Here is a 25,591-nt window from a genome sequence, read left to right on the forward strand (position 1 = left end):
AAAAAAAACACAGCTCTACTGGAGCAGAGAAATAAAGCTCTGACTATAACCTAGGAAACTCGAGCTCGACTAGTAGCCAAGGTGCCTGCTGTGGTGAATGAAAGTAGTGACGCAGATTTGTTGAGCCCACCTCTATTCAGAACAGTGTAGGTGTGTGCATCCAGGATGGTCATTCCCATAGATGAATACCCAGTGGACACCAGAGACTCCAGGGGAGTGTTGGTGTCAAAAGGGGAGACCAGGCTGTCTTGAAGGGTTACATTATAGTGATACATCCTTGGTGATACCCAATGAATGCCAAACCTGGAGTATGCTTCAAAGTAAGATAAAATATTGCTTCTGAAAAACTAAAGGTTGCCAGTAAAAAAAAAAAAAAAACATGGAGCTCAGCATTTATCATAACAATGCCTTAAGTTTTTGGTAAAGGTATACCTGTAATGCCATGGCAATCTGGACAAACCATTCCACCACCTGAGATTCTGGCAGAAGCTGTCCCTGCTGCTCCTTAAGTCTGTGGTAAAGATCTCCCCCTTCGCAGAAGCCCATCACAATATAAAGAATGCCATCCTCTCTCTCCCAGGACTCTCTGTACATCACAATGTTGGGGTGTTTCAGCTGAGACAGGAGTTGAGCCTCTTGCTCTGCAGCTTTCCGTTCACGTCGTGATACATTTTCAAGTTTCAGCTTCTTGACAACATACTGAAAAATTAAAGAAAAAAAAATAAACAAAAAGTTAAAACAACACAAATGATGCTCATTCAATGACATTCTTTCAATTTTCATGGCAAAATTCCAGATTTCAGTGTCTTGGCCAACAGATGCAGCAATTAAAGGGGAACATTAAAAACAACTGACAAGCATTAGTACTCCTTTCAAATATCTAACAGTCTGAAAGTCTAGAAAAAAAAACATTTTAGGGTAGGATGGGTCGTCAGTCCATAAAAATAGAGTTGTGTAAGTAAACATACCATAACAGTAATGTTTGAGTGAGAAAGACTGGGTAGATTATAAGTGATGTATAATGTTTGCAACTGGGACTGTGTCAGTATGGTCTGTGATGTAAAATGCTTGCAACTATGATTGTGTCCGTGTGGTTTGTTTTCATTTACATAAATGTATGTAGTAAGTGATGGTTTAATAACATTTCTTGCTTAAAAAAAATCAGGAACTGAACAATTTATGTTATATTGCTTAGGTTATATAATACATAGCAATATATGTGACGTATAATGTTTGTTATGTTAATATAGTTTGATTACTTTTATATGAAAGTAAATTTGCCTGGTCAAAAGTGATAATTCAATAAAGGTGTTTGGAAAAATAAACAGTAGATGTTTGAATGATCACTGCTGCAGTAGCCTTAGTTACATGGGTAGATTACCTTAGCTAACTCAAAATCTCCAGATTCGCTACCAAGGCAAAATCCTCCTCCCATCACTGCACCTCCCTACACTCTTTAAATTGGCTTGAACTCCCTAATCAACTTGACTTCCTCCAAATCGTCACAGCCCACAAATTATTATTCCAACCTACTAGCTGCCCTGCATTATCTAATATCCTACAACCATATACCCCCCCCCTTAGATCTACTCATCAAAACCTTATAATCGTCCAAAAACCCAAGTGCCCAGCTGGTCAACTTCTACTCTCCTTTTCCCTAGCCAAAAAATGGAATGCCCTGCCCTCTACTCTGAGGACCTGTGACAATCCACACACCTTCAAAACACAACTTCATTCTTACCTGTTTCTTCACAGGAAATGTAACTGCACTCTTCAGCTCATACCTCCCAAGCTCTGCTCCTCCTTCTCTCCTGGCTAACCTTCATACCTTCCTAATTTCTCTCATATACTTAGATTATAAATGTAACTAAACAGTAACATCCAGCCATTATGCTGTATGCCTGTCTTTCTCTTGAAAAAATGTTAATAATTTTGCTGTCTTTACTGAACTATACCTGTTTTGACTGTAATACTACCTGTTGATTGTTACACTACCTGTTGATTGCAATGCAAATATTTTTCTTGTAATTCCCTATGTAATGTAACTTTGTATTGTGGAGCTTTTCTCCCCGCGCCTCCACTGAAAATGGGCTCTCGAGCCCAGTAGACCTCCCCAGTCACCAAACTGAAATAAATAAATATAATAACTACATTTGGGAGGTGGAAGGAGAACAGTCCAGAAGTCCCTGGAGAATGGTCCTAGCAAAGCTTGAGCTGGACCTAGACAAGGAATCAAGCTTCTAATGCTTTGTAAAAGTATGTTATGTACAGACAACCAAGTAGCAGCTTCTAGAAACCAACATCATCCAAAAAGGCATAGATGAAGCTAAGCCCATGGTACAGCAAGCCTTGAACCTGCCTGGAATAGTTCTGTTACGGCAAATATAACAAAAGACAATAGCCTTAGACAACCATTTGGAAATGCCCTATTTAGACACATGTTGTTCCTCATTCTTACTTTCACAACAAATGAATGACTGATCCAAAGATTTGAAAGATTTAGTTCTGTCAATATAGTACCCAAGTTGCCAGTGGACATCTAAGGTATGGAATATGCTTTCTCCCTTATTTTCAGGTTCAAGAAAGAAAATGTGGAGAAGGACAGTTTGGCTTAAAGTAAACTCGGACAACACTTTAGGCATGAAAGAAGGATTAGGGCTGAGAGAAATCCTGTCCTTATGGAAAATGAGATAGGGTTGACTCACCGTAAGAGCCTACAACTCAAACACCCTTCTTGCAGAGGTCAAAGCAATATGCAAAACTGTTTTTCATGTTCCTCAGCCGGATTAGCTATTTCAAATGGAGCAAGTGTTACCTTCTCTAACCAAAGTTAAGATCCGAAGGACAGCCATCAGTTTTCTTAGAGGCTTCTTATGCAAAACCCATTTCAAGAACATTTTGACATGAGACTGCACTGAAAGAGGAGACTCCATGGGAAGAAATGCTGAGATGGCTGACAAATGAACCTTGACAAAGGGCTAAGACAGACATTAGGATAGCGACACGCACAGATATTGTAGAACCAGAGACCAAAAAAGCCTTGAATGCATGCTGGCACCAGCTAGAAAACCTTTTCTATTTGCTAATATATGATTTTTTAGTAGAAGGCTTTCTTGCCTCCATTTATACGATTTTCCAGTAGAAGGCTTTCTTGCCTCCTTTACTACCAGGTGTACATGCTCAGTAACATAGGGGCCTAAAAGGATTTAAACCCCCATCATCTAAGGAGTAAACTGAAAATGATTGATGCTTGGATGTATAAAAAGTACAGTTTTGTACCTACCATACATGTAGATGTTCGAGTGTATACCCTGCTTCAGTCATCACACTAGGGTTATCCTGCCGTCAGGCGGTCCCGCAGTCGGCCAGAATTCCAAAGTCTTGGTCCGGCATCGGTTGCTGTCACCTCCTCCCTGACGTCAGAGTGCCAGGGGTATATCAGAGGCATCCGACACCATTTTCTTCAGTTTTTCTTGCCCCAGATGTCAGGTGCCCCTAATAGGTAGGCAAAAAAATAAATAAATATATATATATATATATATATATATATATATATATATATATATACACATATACATAAAGCTATATGGATAAAATAAAACAAAATCCTTAGGCACAAGCAAATACACCACAGAGGAAGAATAGAATGGAGTGGCAGAAATAAGTTCAGCTAGTTCAGAGGGGATGGAGGGAGGGTAACCTGGACTGCAGCAGGGTATACACTCGAACACCTACATTTATGGTAGGTACAAAACTGTACTATGTCCATCGTGTTACCCTGCTGCAGTCATTACACTCGGGTAGAATCCCAAAGCTAAGGATGGGAGGTGGAGTCAAACAGGGTTAGAGGAGGCTAGAAGGCCCTGCAAAACTGCAGTGGCGAAGCCAGCTCTAGAGTAAAGTGGTAAGTGGTAATGTTTGGTGAAGGTGTGAACTGAACTCCAAGTTGCAGCTTCCAGAATATCCTTGGTTGGCACCCCCCTGAGGAAGGCTGTAGATGTAGCTGCTGCCCTGGTGGAGTGGGGTCTTATGGTAGCAGGAACTGGTTTTCCATGGTGGGTGTAGCAAAAAAGTATGCAATGTCCTATCCATTTGGAAATGGTTTGTTTTGAGATCGCCTTTCCTTGTGATGTTGTAGCATAGGATACAAAAAGCTGGTCAGTTTTTCTGAAAATCTTAGTTTTATCCAAGTAGTAACGTAGCTGCCTGTGAATGTCCAAGGAATGTAGGAGTCTTTCTCCTTTGTTCTGTGGATTTGGACAGAAGGTGGGTAAATGGATGGTTTGATTTAGAGCCACACTGGATACCACCTTAGGCATAAAGGAGGGGTTAGTTCGTAGAGAAACTTTGTCTTGATGAAAAATGAGGAAAGGCTCTACTGCCATTAGTGCCTGAAGTTCTGAAACTCTTCTAGCTGAAGTGATTGCTAGCAGCAGGGCAGTCTTCCATGATATAAACTTTAAGTCAGCTGAGAAAGCTGGCTCAAAAGGAGGTAGTGTGAGTTTTTCCAGAACAAAGTTGAGGTCCCAAGTAGGTGTTGGTGCTCTCCTGGGAGGCCTAATGTTCTTGGCCCCTCTGAGAAACTGTCTTAAGAGTGGATGTGAAAATAAGGGAGGATCCATGCTGTAGTGAGCAGAGATGGCTGAGGTGTGGATTTTAATAGATGAAAAAGAAAGTCCTTTGTGTAACATCTCAGTTCGATATTGCAGAATCTGAGGTATGTCAGGGTGAAGGGTATTTTGCCCTTTAGCTTGGTTCCAGGCGGAAAACATTTTCCATTTGTCTGAGTAGGCTTTCCTGGTGCTGGGCCTCCTGGCCTCCAGCATAACTTCCATAACAGCTTGTGAGAGAGGAGCTGGCTGGTTGCTTAGGTGATTTGTCATGCAGCCAAGTTTAAGGTTTTGAGCTGGCTGTGTAAAATCTGATTGTCTTGTTGTGTGAGCAGGTGGGTAATTTGCGGGAGAATCCATGGTGGGCCCTGGGCCATATTCCTTAATAGTGGGTACCAGTGCTGGCATGGCCTGTCTGGGGCAATGAGTATCATTCGGGGTCTCTCCATCCTGACTTTCAGAAGTACCTTTGTGAGAAGGGGTAGTGGAGGAAAGGCATATACTGTTAGCATTTTCCACCTGAATGAGAGTGCGTCCACTTTCCATGCTTGATGGTGAAAAGTCCTTGTGCAAAACTTTGTTAGCTGATAGTTTTGTGGGCTGGCAAACAGGTCTATGTCTGGGAGCCCCCATTTTTGAGTTATCACTGCGAATACTTGTGGATCCAGTTTCCACTCGTGGGGATCCATGATGTTTCTGCTTAGGTCGTCTGCCAATGTGTTCTTTTTTCCTGGCAGGAATTGAGCTTGTAACTGAACTTGGTAAACCAGTGCTGTGTTCCACAAGGTCATTGCTTGCCTGCATAGAGGGTAGGAGTGTGTACCCCCTTGTTTGTTTATGTACCACATTACTGTTGTGTTGTCTGTCCTTATGATAAGCTGTCCTAGATGCAAGAGGTCCTTGAAGGCTGTCAGAGCATTTTGTACAGCTAGCATTTCTTTTTGATTGATGAGCAGATTCCTTTGATCTGCTGTCCATAAGTCTTGAATGCACCGTCCTGCCACGTGTGCCCCCCAGGCATAGTCCAATGCATCTATTGTCATAATTTGCCTGGCTGGGGGTAGGGTGAAAGGCTGACCCTTGTTGAGGTGACAATCCTGTGACCACCATAGAAACTCCTGTTGAAGGCAGGGAATGAGATTTATCATTGTTTCCAAGCTGTGGCTGTGTTGAGTCCATACACTTTTTAGGCACCATTGTAATTTCCTCATATGCAGTTTTGCAAATGGTATTAGTAGTATGCAAGATGCCATGAAGCTCAAGGCCTGCAGAATTTTTCTTGCAGGGAGTTGGGTCTTTGTTGCCATTGTTCTGAAGAATTGAGTTAATTGTAGTTGTTTGTCTGGCGTCAAATAAGCCATCTGGGCCGTTGTATTCAAGCTGGCACCCAGGAATGTCATATTTTGTGAGGGCACTAGTTTTGATTTCTTTTCGTTTACTGTGTACCCTAGGCAACTTAGAAGATGTCGTACAAAAGCCAGGTGTTGTAAGAGAATGTCCTTGCTTTTTGCTTGGATGAGACAGTTGTCCAGGTATGGGTATATTTGAATTCCTATCTGTCTGCAGTATGCTATTACTGGAGCCAGGCATTTTGTGAAGACCCTGGGTGCAGTAGATAAACCAAAGGGCAGTGCAGAGAATTGGTAATGGGTTGAACCTGCAATGAAACGGAGGTATCTTCTGCAATTTTGTCTGATAGGGACATGCAGGTATGCCTCCTTGAGGTCCAACGTTACTAGCCAAGCTTTCTTGCTCAACATGGGAAGAAGCTGCTGTAGTGTTAGCATCTTGAATTTGGGTACTTGCAAGAAGGTGTTTAAAATTGAAAGGTCCAAAATGGGTCTCCAAGCATTGTCCTTTCTGGGGACTAGAAAGAGCCTTGAGTAAAATCCTTGGCCTAGCTCCTGTGTAGGTACCAGATGAATGGCTCTCATGTCCATGAGATTCTCCCAAGGGAGCTGCCAAGAGGGTTTTGCTTGGCAGTTTGAGGTTTAAGTTATTGTGTTTGCCTTCTAGTGGTTTGGGACCTGTCTTCTCCTCCCTTCTGTGTTGTAGTCCCCCATTGGCGAGGTTTGTAAGGGATTTGTGCTTGTCCTCTGTCCCTTAGGCGCCTGTATTTACCCCTCTGTGGTCTGTCAAAAGCTGGAAAGGACCAATTTTTTGTTGGCCAATTTCTGCTGAAGAGTGGGGGCTGTACCTGTAAGAAATCTTTGACCGTCTGCATAGATTTTGCCTTATCCTCCATTTTCTTTAAAACCTCCTCTGCTTTAACCCCAAATAAAACATCCTGCTGTAAGGGTGCATCCAGTAACTTTGCTTTAACATGATCAGGCAGAGAGTGTTCCTTTAACCAAGCATGCCTACGTATAACAGACCCAGTAACAGCTGCTCTAGAGGAAGCTTCCAAGGCATCAAAACCACATTGTAAAGTATGCTTGTCCACCTGCTCAGCTGCATGCAACAGATTTACATTTCCTTGAATTCAGACTGCTGAGGGTGCGTGCCCATCTTTTGTTTTATTTGAGACATTAGGAATTGCTGGTATTTAAGCATGTGAAATTGACAATTTAGTGCTCTCATAGCTAGAGTAGTTGAGGTGTAAACTTTCTTCCCGCACCTATCTAGTGCTCTGGAGTCCCTTTCTGAGGGTACAGGATTTTTAGCCATAGAAGCCTTAGCCCCTTTGGGACCCTGGGAGATTGTCTCTGGATCAGCAGCAGGGCTTTTGTAAAGGAATTTGTGAGAGTCAGGCACTCTATAGTATCTATCTGGTTTGGCTGGAGCAGGAGGCAGAGAACCTGGATTTAGACTAGATTCTAAGAAGACATCATCCACTATGTCCAAAACTGGGGGGATAGCAAGTGGTCTGTGCTGGGGGAGTAAATGAAACTCTCGGAGCCTTTTCTTTGAGTCAGAGTAGTCCTGACCTTCCCAGTGGAAATGTTCCCTCATGGTGTGTAAGGTTTCCCCAAAGGAATAGTCTTCAGGGGGAGAAGCTGAGGGAATGGAGTCTTCAGCATCAGAATCTTCATAAGTGGGGAAGGAGTAAATCCTGTTCCTCAGAGGAACCTGAGGCAACAGACACCTGATCAGAGGAGGCATAATCCTCCTCTTGTCTAGGCCTTTTGTCGGGGGGGGTTGGGAACCCCTGATCAAAGAAATCAAATCTTCAGCCATTTTAAGCATCTGTTTCTTAGGCATAGGGCCTTGGCCTGGAGACTGAAGTGTAGGCTTTTTTGGTTTTAGAGGAGTCTTAAGCTTAGCATAAGATTTTATGGTGAGGGTAGTCGGTCTGAAGACACCTTCAGAAACCGAAGGTGTTTCTGCAGCACCAGCTTCCCCTACTGCAATGTCGTCGGTAGGGCCTAAGGAAAATGGCTGCGCCAGCCTAGAACTCCCTGCTGGGAGATCTGATGCGGTCTGGGGATCCAATTCAGCTGTAGGCAGGGGCTGCGTAGGCACCTCACTGAAAACCGGAGAGCCGGTGACCGGGCCAGCCGAGGCCTCGGTGTCTGGCTTGGGTCTAGGATGCCTGTCCTTATCCTTGCGTTTTTATGCACGCCGGTAGTCGGTTGTTCCGACGGCATAGTGTAATTAAATTTTCTGCCGAAGTAGTGTCATCCTAATCAAAGCGACGCTTTATAGTTCGCTTATTGAACCTAGCACAAAACCGACAACCAGTGACGTCGTGGTCTGGGCCTAGGCAAGGTATACAAAAAGAATTAAAGTCCTTATGAGGTATTTGCTTCCCACAAGAAATGCAATTGTTAACGTTTTCTGACATCGGACTGAGGCAAGAAAAGGTTCCCCAACAGGGTACTTAGCTTTGAAGACTTCAGACTGAAACACGATTCGAAAATCTCAGGTGTCAGTCGACTGGCACTTGCGAACTGCTTCTACTTCGGGCACCTCGCGGCAAGAAAGACTGAAGAAAATGGCGTTGGATGCCTCTGATATACCACTGGCGCTCTGACGTCAGGGAGAAGGCGATAGCAACCGACGCCGGACCAAGACTTTGGAATTCTGGCCGACTGCGGGACCACCTGATGGCAGGATAACCCTAGTGTGATGACTGCAGCAGGGTAACACGATGAACATCACCCCTGTTCCTGTGTGAGTAAATCTCCCTGTGAGGATGCTGGTGGTAACTTCCCCTGGCCATTTCCAACACAAGGAAAAAACATGGTTGTCTGGGCCAGAAGGGAATCACCACAATGATCTTGGGGGCTTCCTTATGAATCCTCTGAAGTACACAGGATATTAGTAGAATCTGGTGAAAAAGCATACAGGAACATTCCTATCCAAGGAAAAGAAAAGGAATCTGTCTTCCAGGCCTTCCTGCATGGAGTCTTGGAACAGAATCTTTCCAGTTGACTGCTCAGACAGGAGGTAAACAGGTCTAATATGAGGAACTCCTCACAGATGGATAAATCTTGGAAGATCTCCGGATCTAGTTTTCATTCATGAGGTTATGCCCTGGTCCTGCTCAGCTTGTTTTCCACATAATTTTGCTCTATAGGAATGCAGGATGCCTCTACATTGAGATTGCGCTGTGAAGCTATATCTCAAGCTAGCTTGGTTAGTCTGCAAACGGGTATGACATGGGTCTCACTTGCTTGTTGATGGACCATGACTGTGGTATTGTCTGTAACCACATGAAGAGGTCCCAGTGACCAAACATGGTTCAGTGTGTTGGTGCCTGGAACAGGGCAATCATTTCCTTGATATTTATGTGCTTCCATCTCACACTGGTGTCCCACACCCCAACACTTTTAACCCTCCAGAAACTGCTCCCCAAGTGAAGTCTGAAGTGTCTGTGGTGACTGGCTGTTTTGGAGTTGGGAGGGGAAAAGGGGAGACGTGGATTCAAGGATATATGTCTCCACCAAAAGATTTCTCTTCTGACAAACCCAAGCACTGTAATTTGCTGATGCTGCAGCCAGTGAGACTTCAGGTGCCTCTATCTTTTTCACATGGAGTCTTGAAAGGAGTATCAAGAGAATCGGAGATGCCGGACATCCAATATGGCTTCCACAGCATAACATCATCTCTCTCAGTGTCAAAGCAGAAACTGAGACAAAAGAGTGCCACTGAATTTTTTTTTGTAAACTTCAGTTACTGGCTAGTAAATTCACCATATAAATGTGAGCAAAGAAGAAATTTGGAAAACCTGAAAGAAAACCAACCAGAAAAGGTAAAGAGAAAACACGGTCTTGGAAGGAATCTGCAGCTGTTCAGCAAAAAGCAGTTCAAGTTTCAACTTTGGTTCAAGAGATTACTTCCAGTAATTTAGAGGAAAAAATAAATCAGATGTACCCAGAAGTGATTAAAATAAATGAAACATTGAAGGAATATATCAATTCAAACAACAAAAGGCTGGAAAAAAATAGAAGCAGCTTTGATTGGTCATTCAGATGAACTGATAAAACTGCAAAAATCAGAGGCTGACATGAAGAAAGAAGACAGAGCACATAGAGAAAACCTGTCACTTTCTGTTGTACCAATAAAACTGGAAGGACTAGACTGCTTTAGTTTTATGAGAGCACAAATAAGCAACTGGACTGGTGTTCCACGGCAGAATTTGTTAATTGAAAGGACACATCAAGTGCATGCTCGAAAGAAGCCAAGACCTATATTAGTAAAGAAGCAATCATACCAGCAGAAAGAGTTGATCCTGACAAAATTGTGGTGATTATTTACTGTACACCAAACAAAAGATAAGTATTTCCCATCAACCAAGGAATATCGAGAAGGAGGTGTGAAATTCAAGCTGCTGAATCCAGCTGTCGTCAAAGTCATTTTCTTGATGCAAAACTGGCTAAGGAGGAAATAAATGTTTATCCAACAAAAAGTGAGAGTCAGCAAGCCAAAGGGGACTCTTGTTTCTCATTCTTCTGATGGTAACGTTCAACGAGACTTTGCCAGAGAAACCTTTTCCAGTGTTCCAAAGGACAATGCTTGAGAGACAGAAAAAAACACAGGAGTTGATGAATCAGCAGTTTCTTGGACTTGAATCCGAATCTGGTACTGGGAGAGAGAGATGAACAGGAAGACCACCAACTTCAAATTTAGTGAATAAATGTAACACTATACAATATTTTGTCACAATTGTGAAATGTGGTTTTGCAAGAAAAAGGGCTGAAAAACACAGGCCTTTTGTTGACTCTGTTAAACTTGTGAGTGGATTGTAAAGCATACATACCATTTATATCACTAATGTTTATAAGGACACTAAAAGGGGGAAACTAATTGCAAGTAAATCGGTACTTGTATAAACATTTCATGACTGCTGTGTGTGTTAAAGATATTAAAGTAAACATGTACTTTTTTAGTTGTAAAAAACGGTTTTTACAGTATAACAAGAGAAAAAAGGCTGGATAAAAGCAAGTTTAATATTCACATGCTGTGATCTTGGGTTGCTGGGCTAGGGATGGGGTGTAAAAGTGCACTAACTGCATTATATGTAAAATTAGGACATTTTCTCTTTTCATTTTACAAGGCTGAATGTCTACATTACTACCTTTCGCTTAAGCTGCAAACAAGTGTTTTTGTAAGCATGGAGCCTTTAAACACAAGATAAAATGATGAAAGCCACGGAAATGCTAAGCTTCTTACAAATGCAAAGATATTAGATGGTTTGTTTTCCTCTGGCAAATGCTCAGAGGAGTTGAGATGTCTACTGCTAAGTGCAGCTGTGCATTCTTTTCCAAGTGAAATTTACAAAGACTCACTGCTGAATACATTTCCATGCAACAAGCTGTCTCCAGGTGTAAGCAGCTCATCTTGACAATGCTGAGTAATCTTTGCTAAGGAAAATGCAAAAGGTACAATGGCAAGCAGTTCAGTGAACAAAATATGTCTGAAATTAAGGGACGTGAATAAAGAGGTACCAGCCTCCCTAGCAGCCTTAAAACTTTAATGCAGTTAATAGAACTGTGTGTAATTTAGATTTATTTAAATAATAGACAGTGCACTTTTTCTTAGGACTAAAAGTTAAATGTTTTGACAGCATACAAGCTATCCTCATATCTGGGAGAGGAAGAGATGTAATAAAAGGACAGACAGCAATCAGATTAGGTAGTACAGGCTATAGCATGAGCTTTTGCATAGGTAAACTTAATTTTAGGTTAGATGATGCCTGTAGGTGCAGCTGCCAATTTGGAGGCAACTGTACCCTTCTGCAGGGTTAAATTTAATGTTTTGATGATGCACATATAGTTTTGTGTGTGTTTGTTCCATGTTAATAGGGTAAGGTAGCATTTTGTATTTAGTTTTTGTTTGAGGGTTTTCATAAAACATAAAGTCTTGAAAATGTGCCATGGGTTCACATACAAATGAGAAGAAACAACTGTATAAAACATCAGTCTGCCAAACATTAGTAAATGTATGTAACACAAAAGCTGAAAAATACATGACTTTCCAAGATGGCAGCACATTGAGTAACATCTTAATTCTAGCTCTCCTAGTGTGAAAACAGAAACTTAGAAGAGAAAGACAGTGGACCTAAACTTCTGAGTAAATTTCAGTAACTGGCTAGTTAAGTGCACTGCCTAAATACCAGGGAAAAAAAGAAATACAGAGGACTTCAGGAAAAATCAGCTACAAAAGGTGAGAGAAAAACACTCACTGGGAAAAGTACTGCAGTTCTTCAGCAAAAAGCAGTGCAAGCTCCATACATGACTTCCAGTAACCTACAGGAAAGTATAAGACAACTACACAAATACCTGATTAAAATAAACAGAACACTGATGGAGTATATCAACTCAAATAAAAGGCTGGAAAAAATGGAAGAAGCTTTAAACGATATTCAGGTGAGTTGATAAAAAAATGCAAAACTCATAGGCTGAAATGAAAAAGGCTGGCTGAATATGAGACTGCATAAGAAGAGATGTTTGAAAACAAAAACATTAGAGGACAGAGCACATAGGGGAAACCTGATATTTTCTGCTGTAGCAGAGAAGCTGGATGGAACAGACTGTATTCATTTTATGAAAGCACAAATAAGCAACTGGAATGGCATTCCACAACAGGCATTGTTAGTTGAAAGGGCACAATGTGCTTATTCTCCAAACCTGGCTATCAGAAAGCAACCTAGACCTTAAATAGTAAAGATGCAATCCTACCGGCAGAAGGAGTGGACTATGACAAAACTGTGGCAGAAAGATAATGTACTAAAAAGTGGGAGACAGCAGAGTGTTTGTGGAAAATGACTACTCATTATACACCAGGCAGATAAGAGTAAAGTTATTCCATTCTTCAGGGAATGTCAAGAAGCAGGCGTGAGATTCAAACTGCTGTACCCAGCTATTAGCGGACCGGAGTTCCGCTGTGGCGACCTCTAACCAGGAAAAGCCGAAAGACAAACAACAGCAACAACAACAACATGCTAAGGAGAAAATACAAAAGTTTGTCAAACAAAAAGTCAGCTGTGAAATAGCAGATTATGCTTCTTGTTCTTCTGCTAATAAAGACCACAGAGAGACTGTGCCAGTGAAACCTTTTCCAATGTTTCAATGGAAAATGATGCTGAGAGAAGGAAAAAAAAACACAAGAGTCAACTACAATTGAGAGCACATTGGAAATGAAGCAGACACAGATTACTGGCCTCAAACAGATTCCCTATGCAGACCGTCTCAAAAAACTACAGCTTTACTCCATCGCATATCGCCTACTCAAGGGCGATCTCTGCCTAACATACAAAGCTATGTCAAACCCAGAGCTGTTGGACATGCTCCACTTAAAGAAATCCCAATCCCTCCGAGCTACACGCTCTAGGGACCTGAACCTTGTCACCACAATAAACAGAGCATGCTGGAGGGATAGATTCCTGTCCCAGAGACTTCCCATACTCTGGAACAGACTACCTATCTATGTCAAATAGAGCTCCTCATTAGCACTCTTCAAAAAAATCTTGATGATTGGATGGGAAATGGGAAATTCACCCGGGGATCACTTCTGTGGCTCTGCTCGACATGGGCACAGGAGAATAATTTTCTTGGGTGGCGAAAGCCAGGGTATATTTTTTGGCTAGGCTTGTATGGGCCCTAGGGCCGAAAGCCTAGTACCTACCTATGAACCTATAAGGATATGGGAGATGGAGATGAACAGGAATAAAATGAGTAACTTGGAAATTGACAAATGTGGGATTACAAAGCAATAATTATATCTGTAAAACATGACAGAACAAGAAAATCTGGAAATATTGGACTTTTTTGGGCTCTGTTAAACTTGTAGGGGACTTACTTCATGTCATTAATGTTCGGAAAAATACTTGAGAGAAGGGAAGAGGAGGAAGAAATTTAACTGGAACTAAAACAATTATTTTTTCTTAATGGTACTATTTTATTAGTACATGATTTTCTTTGTATGCTATAACGTTCTCAGTTATTTTAAGTGTAATGGGGATATTAATGTAAATACGTGTGGTGCTCCTGTTTTTTTCCCCTTCTACCTTCTTCCTCTTTCTCCTTGGTCAGTTTTAAGAAATATTGACACTGCAATGTAAAAGAAAATCTCATTAAAAGAGCAATGACAAAAAAAAATTGTGTGCTTTTTCTCATTCTTGCATAAGGGAATGACTAGTGTAAGGCCCTAAGTTTAATCTAGTAACAAGTTTTTAAGAGAAGCAAGTAAATGAAAAAGATTATTGAATATTATAAGTTTTATTCTAGTAAATAAATGTATGCTTGGCAGTTTTGTGCCTGGTTCACATGACTCTAGGGGAGAATCTGATAAAGTGAAATGGCTTGGAGATAATGTTCTCTGAAAGCATTCAAGAGTTTTCCCAGTTGACAGAGCTATAAAGATAAAACAAAAACAGACAGTACTTAGCAGAAGCATGGGCTGCATCATGAGTCTTAGCATGGATAGCATTTCTTTGAGATAAACTCTGGTCTGTGAGCGTGGCTGTCAATTTGGAACACCTGTTCCTAATAGGAGGGTAAAATTTCAACATTTGAAAAAGCTTTAGGGGGTACTGGAGTGTTTTTTTGAGGGCTTTCAATAAAACAAAAAACATTTGTAAGATGTGACACAGGCTGATATTGACATGACATAAACAACTGTACAAATGATCAACTGCCAAACAGTGTATGCATGTAACACAAAAGCTGGAACTAGACATTAATAAAAGCTGTTATACATAACAGGTGGGTATAATAACATTTTAAGACAATGATGCTTTCTGTTATGTTTTTAAATGTCAATGGACTCAAAGATAAACACAAAAAAGAAATAGTAGTGAACTATATTTAAAAATGTAGAGTGCTGTTAGCTATGCTACAGGAGACACTCTTGGAAAGAAGTGAACATGTGAATTTGATAAAGAAAGGTTTTCAAGATGGTTATTCAGTGGAATACCTGGGGTAATGGAAAAGAGGAGTTCTTATGAGGAGCTCCAATACTGACAGAAGAGGATAAAAAAAGATAATAATGGTAGAGTTGTAGTACTAGGGGGCAAGGGAGAAGGATTACACTGGCATGTATTTATATTCCGCCTAAGACTGCTATAATGGAGCTTAAGAAAATTCTGGGAGAAATAATCAGCTTTCAGCAAGGAACATTACTTATAGGTGGGGACTGGAATTTGATTTGCAACAGTGAAGATGTGCCTGCAGGCCCAGAAGGGAAAATATAACAAAGGAGAACAGATTCTGAAGACATTTATGAAAATACTTGGCATGAAAGATGTGAATTTAGTACTAGGAGTTCGGAGGGAATTTACATATTATTCCCCAAGATACAAAAACTGAGATAATCTAGACAGAGTTTATATTTCACAGGAACATGGGCATTTAACTGAAGGTCTTGATAACACACCCAAAAACTATTTCAGATAATATGCTAATGATAATTAAAATAAAAACACAGGGTAATGAAATACAAGAGACACTGGCACTTTCCCACCTACCTGTCGAAAAGAGAGGAATTTTAGGAACAGCTAGTGGAAATTATTCAGGAGCTATTAGAAAAGATAGAAATTTCTTCTGAAAATATAGCTAGGGAGTGTGATAAAATTAAAGTGGAGTTTAAAAATAGGGTGGAAATAAAAGGAAGGGAGATACGGTTAAGAAGTAGTAAGAATTATTTAGAAAAACTGACAGATGTTTAAGTATTGCAAAATAGAGAAAATCACACAGAACAACAAGAGAAGCAACTGCAGAATGCTAAACAGAAAATAAGGGATTAACTCGATAATATGCATTAGTTTAGAAAGACTGCTGTTAAGCAACTGTTTTTTGATAATAACTAGAGCAGAAAAACTTTTAGCACAATGACTAAGGCAACAGAAAGTTGAAAGGGCTGCCGCCATGCTTAGGGAGCCTATAACAAAGAAGACAACAAGGGAGACTGTAGAAGTATTAGAATATTTCAGAAATTCTATGAAAGGTTATATAAAGTAGAGAAATACGGAAAACAAGAAAAGGTACAAATGGAAATGTTTATGTAAGAATTAAATATGCCAAGGTTAGAAGTAGATGAGGCTGAATTACTAACAGGATATAATGAAATGCGATAAAAATGGTGATGTATAATCAATCTACAGGAAAGTCTCCAGGAATAGACGGTATTCGTATCAAAGTGTGTAAGCTAGTAGGGAAAAAACTGCTCATTCAATACTAAACCATGATTATAAGTAGTTTATGTCTGTAATGGCTAAAAGAAAGGCGAAACTGATGCCAAAAGTGATAGATATGGATCAATGTGGTTTTGTTGAGGGGAGGCAAACATTTGACAACATTAATAGAACATTAATGATGCAGAGGGAAGCGGAATTTAAGAAAATACAACTGTTGAAGGTGGGTGTTGACGCAGAGAACCATCTGACAGAGTACGCTGGGACTTTATGAGCAGGGCAATGGAAGCATTTGCATTCCCTGGTTGATTAGGATGAAACATGAGACATCAGAGGTGAAAATTTAAGTGTGTGGTTTACTCTCTGATAATTTCTGCATGAGCAGAGGAACCAGGCAGGGGAGTCCTTTTTCTCCTTTGGTTATTTGCATTTTGTTTAGAACCACTGGCAAAGGAAATGAGGAAATCAGAAATTCAAGGATATAATTGCTATGGTAGTCAAGAAAAGCTGACTTGCAAATGATATTATTTTACACCCGATAAAACCAGAAAAGAACATTACAGTATTATGGAACATTTTGAGACAGTTTCAAATCTTTTCAGGATACAAAATGAATGAAGCCAAAACAAAGATAACAGTGGTAAAGTATGTACCCACACATGAGTTGGTTCAGCAATATCCATATTTATGGGGGCATGATAAAATGAAGTATTTAGGAGTATGGATGAAAAATGATTCCGGTGTGGCAGCTAAGGATATGTGGGAAGAGACTAAACAAAAGATGATACAAAAACTGAGAAACTGGAAGCTCTGTTATAATGGAGATGGACAGTAAGATACAAGCAGTTAAGCTGTTTAAGTCCTTTTAGTCTTATAAGCAGGTCAGGCATACTTTTATCAACCAGAGAAGCTATGGATAGCAATTAATAAAGAGCTGAAGGATTTTATCTGGGTGGGGAAGACAGCAAGAGTCAAGTGGGATAAGATGAGTCTTCCAATAGAACAAGGTGGATTGGGACTGCCCGATTTGAAAGAGTATTTCAGAGCTACACAGTTAAGGCTCCTATACATAGCACAAGCAGAAAACTATAATTCAAAGTAGAAAGGCGTGATGAAATAGGGGCAGCTCAAGAAACAAGGAAAGGCTGGGACTTTGGATGCAGACCTTTAAGGTAACCAACAATAATTATATAACATATTATATTCATAAAGTAGTAGAAACGTATTCTTAGAACAAAGCCAACACAGGAATGGAGAAAGGACAGCCTGTCAAAAGGGATGACTGCAACTAGGGATACAGACAATATGCAGGGGGTGGAATATATTGGAGAAAACTGGCAAAGGAACCAAGGTACTGGGAGCAAATAACTTGAGAAGGCAAGGTAACAGAATGGGAAGATGACAATAATTTATTTGCACTGCAGGTTGGAGATTGCCTTGCCTATCAGGGATTGATATCAGAGTATAGGCAAAGAGAAAGAAATATGGAGATCCTAAACTAAAGACCAACACTGGTAGAGTTTTTAGTAGAATCTAGAACAGAAGCTGCAGTTAAAAAAGGAATAATATACATAATACTGCATGATAAATATAAGAATCAGTGAGAGGAAGTTAGAAATATTGGGAAGACAGATTAGATAAGCAATTCATAAAGAAACAATGGGGGGTATATGTCTGTCTCCCAAATATGCAAGAAAATCTTGAATATTTAGGATTTTTTTCATGGAAATGTTTACATAGATATTTTTACACCCCAAGTAGACTCCAGATAATTTTTGCACAGGTAGACAGCAAATGCTGGAGGTGCAATGGGGAAGAAAGAGGTTATTGGGAACATATTTCTTGGGAGTGTAATGAGTTGGCAGACTTTAAAGATTCACTGCAGACTACTCTATCAGAGATAATGGGAGAACAAATTGGCGTAACTAGGGAAATGATTTGTCTGAGCTATGCTACAGAATTGGAAATGTAAGACCTTGCTGAGTGTAATTATGGTGGCTGCCAAAAAAGCAATAACTAGAAAATGGAAATCAAAATCTAAACCAACTCTACTAGAAGTAATGAATACAGTAACAGAAATAATACAAGTGGAACTGGTATCTTTAGAAACGTACAGGTGCAAATTACATACGAAAAAATGGTAACTGTAGGAACAATACATAGAGGGAAGGAATGACGTTTAAAATAATGCAGGATTTGAATGAGCTATGTAATGTTTGACTGACAATGATTGGGAAGTAAATTATAAGTGATGTATAAAGTTTGCAACTAAAATTGTGTCAGTGCGGTCTGTGATGTAAAATACTTGCCACTAAGACTTGTCAATATGGTGGGATGCATAAGCCAGTAAATTTCTTCGTGCCGGTCCCAAGCCTGGATAAATGGGGAGGGTTGCATCAAGAAGGGCATCTGGCATAAAATTTTGCCAAATCATACATGTGGACAACACATACAGATATACATACTGGATCAGTCGAGGCCCGGGTTAACAACGACCGCCACCAGTGCTGTTAGCCAACAGGGTGCTGGAGGAAATTAAGCCACTGTCAGCCAAAGGAGGAGAAGAGGGGAAAGGCATGCCTGAAGGGAGGTAAAGGCTAGGACTGTGGTAGTGAGGGTCGGAACTTTGAATGTTGGCAGTATGACTGGTATAGGGAGAGAGCTAGCTGATATAATGGACAGACGAAAGGTTGTTATATTGTGCGTGGAAAGACCAAATGGAAGGGGAGCAAGGCTAGGTGTATCGGAGGCAAGTTCAAATTGTTTTATCATGGTGTGGATGGGAGAGGAAATGGCGTAGGGGTTATCCTGAAGGAACGGTATGCTAAGAGTGTTTTGGAGGTGAAAAGAGTGTCGGCTAGAGTGATGTTTATCAAGCTGGAAATTGATGCTGTAATGATGAATGTTGTTAGTGCATATGCTCCACAAGTTTGGTGTACGATGGATGAGAAAGAAAAATTTTGTTGCGAGTTGGATGAAGTGGTGATGACTGTACCCAAGGGTGAGAGAGTGGTGATTGGAGCAGATTTCAATGGGCATGTTAGTGAAGGGAACATAGGGGATGAAGAAGTGATGGGTAGGTATGGTATTAAGCAAAGGAATGCAGAAGGTCAGATCGTAGTGGATTTTGCGAAAAGGATGGATATGGCTGTGGTGAATTCATATTTTAACAAGAGGGAGGAGCATAGGGTGACGTACAAAAGTGGAGGAAGATGCACACAGGTGGATTATATCTTATGTAGAAGGGCCAGTCTGAAGGAGATTGGAGACTGTAAAGTGATGGCAGGGGGAAGTGTAGTTAGGCAGCATAGGATGGTGGTTTGTAGGATGATATTGGTGAGGAAGAGGAGTGTAAGGGCAGCACCAAGGATCAAATGGTGGAAATTGAAAAAGGGTAATTGTGAGGTGGAGTTCAGGGAAGAGTTAAGACAGGCACTGGGTGGCAGTGCAGAGTTACCGAACAGCTGGGTAACTACAGCAGAGCTAGTAAGGGAGATGGCTAGAAAGGTACTTGGTGTGACATCTGGAAAGAGGAAGGAGGACAAGGAGACCTGGTGGTGGAATGAGGAAGTACAGGAGAGTATACAGAGAAAGAGGTTGGGGAAGAAGAAGTGGGATTGTCAGAGAGATGAAGAAAGTAGACAGGAGTATAAGGGGATGAGGTGCATGGCAAAGAGAGAGGTGGCAAAGGCTAAGGATAAGGCATATGAAGAGTTGTATGAAAGGTTGGACACTAAGGAGGGAGAAAAGGACCTGCACTGATTGGCTAGACAGACGGACCGAGCTAGTAAAGATGTGCAGCAGGTAAGGTTGATAAAGGATAATGAGGGAAACGTACTCACAAGCGAGGAGTGTGTGTTGCGCAGATGGAAAGAGTACTTTGAGGGGCTGCTGAATGAAGAGAATGAGAGGGAGAGAAGGTTGGATGATGTGAGGACAGTGAATCATGAAGTGCAGTGGATTAGCAAGGAGGAAGTAAGGATAGCTATGAAGAGGATGAAGAATGGCAAGGCTGCTGGTCCAGATGACATACCTGTGGAAGCATGGAGGTGTTTAGGTGAAATGGCAGTGGAGTTTTTAACTAGATTGTTTAATGAAATCTTGGAAAGTGAGAGGATGCTTGAGGAATGGAGAAAAAGTGTTTTGGTACCGATTTTTAAGAATAAGGGTGATGTGCAGAGCTGTAGTAACTACAGAGGGATTAAATTAATCAGTCACAGCATGAAGTTATGGGAAAGAGTAGTGGAAGCTAGGTTAAGAAAGGAGGTGATGATTAGTGATCAGCAGTATGGTTTCATGCCAAGAAAGAGCACTACAGATGCAATGTTTGCCCTGAGAGTGTTAATGAAGAAGTACAGAGAAGGTCAGAAGAAGATGCATTGTGTCTTTGTGGACTTAGAGAAAGCATATGACAGGGTGCCTAGAGAGGAGTTGTGGTATTGTATGAGGAAGTCGGGAGTGTCAGAGAAGTATGTAAGAGTAGTACAGGATATGTACGAAAGTAATGTGACAGCGGTGAGGTCTGCAGTAGGACTGACAGATGCGTTTAAGGTGGAGGTGGGATTACATCAAGGATCAGCTCTGAGTCCTTTCTTATTTGCAATGGTGATGGACAGGTTGACAGACGAGATCAGACAGGAGTCCCCATGGACTATGATGTTTGCAGATGACATTGTGATCTATAGTGAGAGTAGGGGACAGGTGGAGCAGACCCTGGAGAGGTGGAGATATGCTCTAGAGAGAAGAGGAATGAAGGTCAGCAGGACTAAGACAGAATATGTGTGTGAATGAGAGGGACGCTAGAGGAATGGCGAAGATGCAGAGAGTAGAGGTGGCGAAGGTGGATGAGTTTAAATACTTGGGATCAACATTTCAGAGTAATGGTGAGTGTGGAAGAGAGGTGAAGAAGAGAGTACAGGCAGAATGGAGTGGGTGGAGAAGAGTGTCAGGAGTCATTTGTGACAGACGGGTACCAGTAAGAGTGAAAGGGAAGGTCTACAAGAGGGTAGTGAGACCAGCTATGTTATATGGGTTGGAGACAGTGGCATTGACAAAAAGGCAGGAGTCAGAGCTGGCGTGGCAGAGTTAAAGATGTTATGATTTCCACTGGGTGTTATGAGGTGGACAGGATTAGGAATAAGTATATTAGAGGGTCATCCCAGGTTGGAAGGTTTGGAGACAAAGCCAGAGAGGCAAGATTACACTGATTTGGACATGTGCTGAGGAGGGATGCAGAGTACACTGGGAAAAAGATGCTAAGGATGAAGTTGCCAGGTAACAGGAAAAGAGGAAGAAATAAGATGCAGAGGACAGGAAGAAATGGAAACAGATGATCCGCTGTGGCAACCTCTAACGGGAGCAGCCGAAAGAAGAAGAAGATGACTGCTTATGTCATAAGTGATAATTTAATAAAGATGCTTATTGTTAAAAAAAAAACTGAAAATATACATTCAAACAAAATGTCATGTATAAGAGGTGGGAACAATAGCTTTTAATCATGATGGCTAAACTGTCCATATTACCCTGGAACATGAAAGGCCTTGCAGGTATAGATAAAAAGGAAAGAGTATTGAGTTATATTAAGAAATGTAGAGTGCAAATAGGAGTGCTACAGGAAATGAGCATGCGAACTTGACAAACGGAGGATTTCAGAATCGATATTTATCAGAATATCAGAAACAGAGGAAAATGGGAGTAATTATACTAATTGCTAGAGGGGTTCTAAAAGTGACAGATGGGGGGGGGGGAGACAAAATGGTAGATTTGTGATAGTAAGGTGCTATTGGCAAGGGAGAGAGATTACAATGGCATATATGTATATTCCACCGAAAACTGCTTTTATGGTCCTTAAGAAATATTTTGGAGAAATAATCAGCTTCCATCCGAGAATAGCATTTATAGGTGGGGACTGGAATTTGATTTGCAATAATGAGGATGTATCAGGGGGACATAGAAGGGGCAATATATCAGAAGAGGGTAGCTTTCAGAATAAAATTACAAAAGCATTTGGTACAGAAGACAGAGATTCAGTAGTAGGAAATCAGATAGAATTCACATATTATTTCCCAAGGTACAATAACTGGGCTAGACTACATAGAAATTATATTTCATAGGAACATGTGCATTTAATTGAAAGCTATTTCTGATCATGCACTAATAAAAACTAAGATAAAAATGCAGGGTAATAAACTACTTGTTAAAAGAGAGGAGTTTAAGGAATGGGTAGTAGATACTATACCAGAGTTACTACGGAAGATAGAAATATCTGCAGAAGTTACAGCTAGTGTCTCGGATAAAATGAGGTTTAAAAGCAGGATCTAAACAAAAGAAAAAAGGAGATATGGTTAAGAAGTAAGAGAAATTACTTGGAAGGCCTGACAAAGGTTAAAGTATTGCAGAATAAGGGGAATCTCACATAAGAGGAACAGCAAATGCAGAGTGTTAAAGAGAAAATAAGGAAGTACTAGATAATATGCATGAGTTTAGAAAGTCTGCAGTTAAGCAACTATTTTTTGTTTAATAACTTCAGAGCACAAAGTCTTTTAGCACAACTACTCAGTCAGCAGAATGTTAAAAGGGTTGACGCCAAACATAGGGAACTTATAACAAGAAAAAATAACCACAGAGCCTGTACAGGTTTTAGAGAAAGTCTGGAAATTTTATGAAAATCTGTATAAAGCAGAGAAATGGGGAAATCAAGACAGAGTACAAATAGAAATATTTACTTAAGACTTAATTATGCCAAGATTATAGGCACATGGGGCAAAACAGCTTAATAGTTAAGAAAGAGGTGATGAGATAAAAACAGTAATGTATAATCAATCTTCAGGAAAGTCTCCATTAACAGATGCTAATCCTGTGGAAGCGTGGAAATCAGGAGGGAAGAAAGTGATAATGACATGGGAGATTTTGTTTAACAGTATTCTACAAGGAGCACATCTTGGAGAAAGCTGTGATAGCCATATAATCTAAAGATGGCAAAGACCCTTCAGTCCCAGCTTCATATAGACCCATTTCAATTTTAAACCATGATTATAAAGTGTTTTTGTCTGTACTTGCTAAAATAATGAAAGGGAGGTTGGTATAACGGTTAACATATTTGCTTTACAAACACAAGGTGCAGGGTTTGATTCTTACATAGGTTAATTGTCAAGGCTTACACATGGCCCACAAAGGCAGTTAGGCTAGTACTGATGTAGGACTATGAATGGCAAAGGGGTTGTCAACATTGGTAGTATGGATGAGTGAGGTTTTATGGAAGGGTGGCAAATATTTTACAGCATTAACAGATCAATGATAATCCAGAGGGAAGCAGAATGTAAGAAAATGCCTCTGTTATCGGTGGGTCTTGATGCAGAGTAAACTAGGATATTATGAGTAGGACAATGGAAGCATTTGCATTCCCTGATACAATAATGAGGTCAATTAGAAGGATATAGGAAGGATTGGATAAAATAATCTAAGTGAAAGAGTTCCTCTCAGATACGCTGCATTTAAACAGAGGAACCAGACAGTGGTGTCTTCTTTCACATGTGTTATTTGCGTTATATTTAGAGCCACTGGCAAAGAAAATAAGGGACTCGGAAATGCAAGGATGTAATTGGAATGGTGATCAACAAAAGTAGTCTATTTGCAGATGATATTATTTTGTACCTGGCAAATACAGAAAATGACTTCAGTATTGTGAAACATTTTGACCGCATTTCAAGTCTTTTCGGGATATAACATTAGTAAAGATAAAATAAAGACTACTGCCATAAATTATGTACCCACAGACAAATTGGTTCAGCAATACCCATATTTAAGGGGACATGATAAGATGAACCAAATATTTGGGAGTATGGATTAAAAAGACTTATGCTATGTTAGCTAAGGATATGTGGGAAGAGACTAAACAAAAAAATAATAAAAATTTGAGAAAATGAAAGCTATTATTTATAGATAGTAAGATACAAGCAATGAAAATGTTTTAGTCTCTTTAGTCTTTTATACTGGTCAGGCATACTTTTATCAAACTCAAGGAGAAGTTGAGGACAGTAATTAATAAAGAACTGAAGGGGTTTATCTGGGAGGGAAATACGGCAAGAGTTAGGTGAGATAGGTTGATCCTTCCAGTAAAACAACATGGTTAAGGTTTACCTGATTTGAAGGGATATTTTACAGCTACACAGTTAAGTTTCATAAATACATAACACAAGAAGAAGGTTATAATTCAAAGTGGAAAGGGATGATGATGATGATGATGATGAAACAATTGGGAAGTTCAAGAAATAGATAGAGAGTGGGATTATGGATGCAGATCCTTAAGGAGAATATTAACCACACAGAATATTATATTCATAAACTGGCGGAAAGTATTGTAAGAACTAAGCCGACATGAGAATGGAAAAAGGAGATTTTGTCAGTAGGGATGACTGCAAGCAGGGGTACAGAAAATAGGCAAGAAGGGGCTGGAATTTACTGGAGAAACCCAGCACAGGAACCAAGATATTGGGAGCAAATAAATCAAGCAGGAAAGGTAACAGAGTGGATTGCAGGCTAGTGACTACCTTCCCTACAAGTGCTTGATCTCAGAGTACTGGCAAAGACAAAGGGATCCAGGAATTTTAAGTGAAAGATCTGCACTGGTAGCATTTTTAGTTGAATATAGAAAAGCAGCAGCTGTTAAAGAAGGGATAATTAGTAGGGTATATAAAACATTGCATTATAATTATTAATCAGAGGAATTAAAGACCAGGAAAATAGACTGGAAAAGCAATTTACAAAAGAACAATGGGAAGAAGTGTACAGTTCCCAAGTATGCAACAAAGTCCAGAAGGTTTACAATCTTTGCTTGGAACTGACCACATGGGTACTTTTTATAACCAAAGCAGACTCCAAACAATTTTTCCTTGGCAGATAGCAATATTGGAGATGTGATTGAGAAGAAAGAGATAACTAAGAACATATGTTTTGGGAGTGTAATAAGTTGGCACATTTTAAAAACTCCCTTCAAAGTACTCTGTTCGAAATATTGCGTGAGCAAATGGCTGCTAGAAAGGCAATGGTTATTTTGAGCTGGGATACATGATCTAAATTGCCTAGACATAGAAAGTCCCTATTAAGTTTAATTCTGTTGGCTGACAAAAAAAAAACAATTTATAGAAAATGGAAATCAGAGTCTTTACCAACTGTATATGACATATTAAATATTATAAAAAAGATAAAAGAAGTGAAACAGGGATCTTTAGAAAAGGGAAGGTGCAAATTACATAGAAGTAAATTAGAAGTTATGTACCTACCATAACGTTCCATGTTAGTTGTCTTCTCTCGCCTTCTTTCTTGCTGGATGGATTCGGAGCCGATCCTCGGCTCCGACTCGGCACTTGCTTAGCTTGAGAACTCCTTTTACCAGCTCGAGGCAACC

At 40.3% G+C, this 25,591-nt stretch overlaps 1 protein-coding gene across 1 annotated transcript in view; it reads right to left on the reverse strand.

Moving 5' to 3' along the window:
- NEK4 (NIMA related kinase 4) overlaps positions 1-25,591 on the reverse strand; it is a 1,767,660-nt gene that overhangs the window by 1,643,691 nt on the left and 98,378 nt on the right. Inside the window, exon 2 of the mRNA XM_044078881.1 lies at positions 433-699. Coding sequence (XP_043934816.1) covers positions 433-699 — 267 coding nt within the window. The remainder of the gene's footprint in view (positions 1-432; positions 700-25,591) is intronic.

The sequence above is a fragment of the Protopterus annectens genome, chromosome 7.part1, assembly GCF_019279795.1.
Source record: "Protopterus annectens isolate FY-2018-M chromosome 7.part1, PAN1.0, whole genome shotgun sequence".
Classification (NCBI taxonomy): Eukaryota; Metazoa; Chordata; order Ceratodontiformes; family Protopteridae; genus Protopterus; species Protopterus annectens.